This window comes from Euphorbia lathyris, chromosome 7 (genome assembly GCF_963576675.1).
Source record: "Euphorbia lathyris chromosome 7, ddEupLath1.1, whole genome shotgun sequence".
Taxonomy (NCBI): domain Eukaryota; kingdom Viridiplantae; phylum Streptophyta; class Magnoliopsida; order Malpighiales; family Euphorbiaceae; genus Euphorbia; species Euphorbia lathyris.
In genome coordinates this window covers 70,563,675-70,569,678 of record NC_088916.1, presented here as the reverse complement: position 1 = coordinate 70,569,678, position 6,004 = coordinate 70,563,675, and the positions used below count along the sequence as shown (strand labels likewise).

Here is a 6,004-nt window from a genome sequence, read left to right as displayed (position 1 = left end):
CTTTAACTAACTATCAACAACTAGTAAAATTTCATTTTTAACCTTATTATTAACAAGCTTCCTTTTTTAAAAGAACAAACTTCGTTCTTAATCTCTATATTTTGTTTAATTTACAGTCACATACATATTTCTAATAACCCTCTCATTAACTTTATCGATCTGTTAGTTGCACATCAGCAAAGACTAAGATTATATTTGTATTTGTATTATTTTTTATTTTCCTAACATTGCAAGTATATGATGTCTTTTTGCATCCTCTTCCAAAAAATATGGAAAATCAGGTAATTTTTTTCCTCTAAAATTAACAACTCCATTTTTTTATAATTTACATAATCTAATGTGTAATATGTCCATGAATAGAGGTTGGGTAGGTGACACGGTGGAAATAATAATTATATTAATTAATTAGTAATATGTTGATTGATTCAACAGAATGTCATAAAACTGTCCACCTGTCCTAAAAGTATACTATATGATATTGTATTCAAATCCTAAAAAGGGGCAAAAGTCCTTTCCTAGAGCTAACTAACATTAATTTCAGGAGTATTTATACCTCAAAAAAGACATACATACATGTAATGTAAGTTGGATTATAAATTCAAAGATAAGGTACACAAATATTCCTATTTTTATTAATTATAAATAATATAATTGAAATTTTAATAGTGTTAAGGTGAGTTCATTTTATACATTATTTAAAAAAATTAAATATTTTCTTTATGTATTTTGTATCATTGTATAGCAAGTGGTTCGGAAATTAAAATTTTACGCTTTTTGTGATTCCGGAATAGGTTTAGGGATGAAATTCGTTTAATCACGATAGAAGATTTGATTTTTTTATTGTCTGACATGTGAAAAATCCGAACAAGATAAGATCCGCATGATATTACATGTATATAATGATGGATTCGGAAATTTCTAAAATGGGGCGATATTCCTACTAAAAAAAATATTTTACAAAATATCTGAAAATCATCATTTCTAATGCATACTGCAACCATCAATTATATCCCTACTATCATTGAATTAAAATTTAATTCGGTTATTTTAGATTATATTTTCAATTCGATTTCAATTAGTATTTTCTAAATGTTTTAATTATCAGCTCAGTTTTAGTAAAAAAAAATGGTTTAAAGCAAACCAAAATTACTATGTTATATATATATATATATATATATATATATATATATATATATATATATATATATATATATATATATATATATATATATATATATATATATATCGATTAACTTTAACTAATTTTTTTTATTACAACTAAACCTAGATATAAAATATTAACCAAAACCAATCACCGAGACTTAAAATATCTTAAAATACTAATAAACCAAAATGACAAATATTAAAAAAAAAATTATTTCATTTGAGCGAGGGATTCAGTTAGCAGTTTCAACACGTATTGAGTATTTAATTAGTGATTTTAGAAGGTTATGACATCTAATTAACTTGTATATGTTGAAGACCTAATTGATGACTTTAAAAAGTTAATGGCCTAATTGATTTTTAAGATATGAATTAAGGGCCCAATTAAACTTTTAGCCAAGTATCGGGTTTTTTTATGTCACTTGGAGTACTCAAATTCACATTTGAACACATGTATTGTGGGCTCACTTAATATTTAAAACAGTGGACTCTCTTATAATAGGCATAAGTCCATATTACATATGGAGAACCGAGTACTCCTAATAATTTCCTGATAATAATAGGGCCTTTTTTGTAATTTATCCTTAAAATTAATATAATCCGTAGCTTGTAGATTCGTAAATCCAATATAAAAATACATAAGACGTAAGTAGCTTTTGAAGCCATGCAAAAAAAAGTGACGAAAGACCCCCTCTTGCGTGCATGATATGCGTTCCTTCGTCCAATAGCGACCTTCCACGCTTTACATTTTACAATTTATACTTTGTTTTCCAATTGTATCCTTATGACTCGGACGGACCAATTATATATTTTATGATAATAAAACATGCAAATTGCACATTTAAATATAGTACTAGTATTTTATTTTCTGTTGCACGAACAATTTTGTCTTAGGATTAAATATCCTCTTAGGTCAAATTATGAAAAAATTTGTCTTGTTATAGTCAGTGAATTCTATTAAAATTTTCTAAATATAGGATATACATATTATCCTCGTTTTAAAATTAAATATGTTGAAATTTTAATTTTTCAAATTGTTATAATATATAAAAAGAAAGAAATTTCACTGTACACTTGACGCATCACGTTATTTGTACGTCGGATCAATAATTTGATTTCACCTCATATATTATGATCTAAGATTTATAATTCGGGGTTCAACGTTTATTTTTTTAGTATTTAGGATTTATATTTTAATGTATAAAGTTTAATTTAAAAAATATGTAATTAATTAATTACATAATATTGACAGCGACGTAATGTACCGATCGTATAGTAAAATCTCTTAAAAAAATAGAATATTTTGGGTGTATGTATTCTTTGAAAATATAGTAATTAAAAAGGTTGCTGATAGAGTTTTTTTACACTAATAAAAAAGTACATTTTAGGAGAATATGTATTTAATGAGTATTCTAATTTTGTTTTTTTTTTTTCCTTTTTGAAGAAAATACAATAAAAAACTAAAACCAATTAATAAAAAGAGTTGAAAAAACATTATCTATTGTAATCATTAGCTTGTTGATGTTAAGTACTCTATGGAGTTGTTAGGTTAGAAATTTTCTTAAAATATTTTGAATTTGACGTTTAAATAGATGCCACGTTTTATTAGAGAAATTAATATATATATAAGGTAAATATATACATATATGTATTGAGTTAAAATGTACTATTAGTCACTGAACTTATATGGTTGTCTCCAAATAGTCACTCAACTTTAATTTGTCTCAATTAAATCACTCAACTTTGAGTTTTTTCTCAATTGGGTCACTCAACTGATTTCAGTAGTTAAAAGACATTATATAATATTGCTTACACGTCAGTATGAGTTAACTCATATCTTTGACCGAAATGACACACGTGACCGCCAAGTCTCGGTTATTTTTATGGAAAAAAAACTAATTGTGTTTTATTTTCATAAAAATCACGGACACGTGGCTGCCAAGCGACGCACACCTAAATGTCACGTGTCTGAGTTGACTCATACTGATGTGTCACACATGTTATCGTTTTGATGCCTTTTAATCACTAAAATCGTTGGAGTGACCTAATTGAGAGAAAACTCAAAGTTGAATGATTTCATTAAGACAAATTAAGTGACCATTTTAAGACAACCATGTAAGTTCAGTGACTAATAATACATTTAAACCTATATGTATTAGCAAGATTAATATTACAATTCATGTAACCATATTCATTTAAATTAAAGATTTCGAATTTAAATCTTAATATACATAAAAAAAACACGTTAATCGTTACCTGAGCAGTCTCGAACCAAACAATCAAATAAATTATAACAAAAATGAGAATTGATGGTAGCGTGCAAAACCATAGTCAACCAAAGGAAAAATCGTTAAACAATATAGTTTAGAAAAAAAGGAAATATGATTAGGTAGGAAGATGGTGTATAAATAGAAAGGCTATAGATACGTTTTGGTGAGCAGTGCAGTGGAGTGCAGGGAAACATAACAAAAATGGGAAGATCTCCTTGTTGTGATGAGAATGGCCTAAAGAAAGGACCTTGGACTCCTGAAGAAGATCAAAAGCTCATTGACCATATCCAAAAACATGGCCATGGCAGCTGGAGAGCTCTCCCTAAACTCGCAGGTTCGAATTCCAACTTAATATAATCAATGTAATATAATCAGTGACGGAGTCAAGAAAGAGAGTCTGTATGCAATTGCAACATTCCCAGACTCTCTCGATGCAATTACAGCATTTTCAGACTCTCTATTCAGACGGAAGGCCGTCTGGAAACACCCTTCTTAGAGTGAATTCCAATAACAGAGGGTGCAACGGATTCCGTACACTCTTTATCTCTAAAGCATGAATGTTTTTCTAATTTTATGTTCTTATTTTTCAATTTTTGCAGGTCTGAATAGATGTGGGAAGAGCTGTAGGTTGAGGTGGACAAATTACTTGAGGCCTGATATTAAGAGAGGCAAATTTTCACAAGATGAAGAACAAACTATTCTCAATCTCCATTCTGTTCTTGGAAACAAGTAATTCTTTTTTTTTTCTTCCTACATTTATTTATATATATTATGATTCCTAAAATTTTATTTTATAATATAAAAGTCCTTGATTTTTATTTTATGATAATTATTTTTTAATGGATTTACTTTAATTTAGACTTTAATACTAATAAAATGTAAGTTGAAGAAATTTTATTTATGTAACGGAATAAAACCTAAGAGATTATAATATTAGTGACACTACAATTCAAGAAATATGTGTAATGGTATCACTCAATATCATGTAGATATTATTTGCTTTCATCAAATCTCATTCTTTCAGTGTCACGACTTTAAAACGCATCTATATATATTATAAATACATTTTACTAATATAACCAATCCTTTCATATCTATTTTTACTGTTAAATATCTATTTTCACTGTTAAATTCAGTTCATTTCTACTACCATTGTATTTCGTAATTAGAACTGCTCCTTAGTCAGACATTTCACCCCAACATCACCCCCTTGAGACCGGATCATTACTAGTGGTAGAGGCAGCCTAACACCCCTGTAGAGTGTTGCCTCCGCCAATTAGCCCCTATGTTCTTTCTTTTCGACCTTCTCTCTCCCTCCTGAACCTTTTCTTTCTTTTCTTTCTTTTCAATCATCCTATTCCTCCATTCAATGCACCGCCGGCTCCTTCTCTCGCGGTGTTACGGAACCAATTGAACTAAAAGTTTAAGCTGATAGTTAAGACTCAATTAAAGATCTTATATTAATTTCTGACACGCGACTCCACTATAGGACTAAAATTAGCCCCTAATCTCAAATCCCGACTCCGACACTGATCATTAAATGTCATGAATGTATTTTATTTTATCTATCATGTAGTAGTATTCTATATTAACATGTTATGGTCAATTATTGTTTATACAGATGGTCAGCTATTGCTAGTCACTTACCTGGAAGAACAGACAATGAGATCAAGAACTTCTGGAACACCCATTTGAAGAAAAAGCTAATACAAATGGGTTTTGATCCAATGACACATCAACCAAGAACTGACTTATTTGCAAGCTTACCTAATCTCATAGCCCTTTTAAACCTCAAAGAACTCATAGAAAATCACCCATTAGACCATCAACATGCCTTGAGATTACAAGCAGAAGCTGCTCAATTAGCCAAAGTCCAATACATCCAATACCTTCTCCAATCAGCAGCTTCAATCTCCTCTTCTTCTGCTGTTCTTCAAAATAGCAATAATAACATTACAGATATGGACATTCTGAATTCATTAATCCCTAAATTAGATTCACCAATTTTAAATTCATCATCATCAGAGCAATTCAATCAACCACTCCATTATTCAAACCTATTATTGCCTCAATTATCTGACCCACAAGTCCCTTTCAATTCTCAACCATCTTTGAATACTGATGATCAATTAATGGGTCAATCTGAAAATTTAAGTTCAATTTTGGGCAATCTTGGAAATAATGATTCATCATCATGGGTTTTTCCATCTCCAAGTACTACTACTACTACTTCTGTTCCTCCTCAAGAGAACTCAATAAGTAATAATATTGATGCTAGCAGCACAACTTCTAGCTATGGGACAGGAGGAACTTCTTCCTTTTGGCCTGATTTCATCTTTGATGATTCCATTATTCCTGACATTTCCTAATTCAAGCGCTTTCCAGTACTTTCAGTTGCATTTTTCTTTCTTTTTTTCGTGTAATTTTTCAAGTAAAGGATCAATTTGGCCGGATTAATTTAGTCCGAAATCAAGTTTAGGTATCAATTCAGTTCTTCAGATTAAATTAATTCAAAGTCACAATGGCAAATCAGAAATTGGTATGGATTAAAAAGCTACCAATTATATAAT

The 6,004-nt window shown here is 29.4% G+C and overlaps 1 protein-coding gene across 1 annotated transcript; it reads left to right on the top strand.

Moving 5' to 3' along the window:
* Positions 1–3,635: 3,635 nt before the first annotated feature.
* LOC136200583 (transcription factor MYB93) lies at positions 3,636–5,803 on the top strand. The gene is made up of 3 exons (XM_065990957.1): positions 3,636–3,768; positions 4,034–4,163; positions 5,056–5,803. Exons 1-3 carry the CDS (start codon positions 3,636–3,638, stop codon positions 5,801–5,803), a joined length of 1,011 nt encoding a protein of 336 aa, XP_065847029.1.
* The last annotated feature ends 201 nt before the right edge of the window (positions 5,804–6,004 follow it).

Coding starts and splice junctions, on each gene's coding strand:
- LOC136200583 (XM_065990957.1), top strand. CDS start 3,636: ATGGGAAGATCTCCTTGTTGTGATGAGAATGGCCTAAAGAAAGGACCT. Junction 3,769..4,033: donor AGCTCTCCCTAAACTCGCAG/GTTCGAATTCCA, acceptor CAATTTTTGCAG/GTCTGAATAGATGTGGGAAG. Junction 4,164..5,055: donor CATTCTGTTCTTGGAAACAA/GTAATTCTTTTT, acceptor TTGTTTATACAG/ATGGTCAGCTATTGCTAGTC.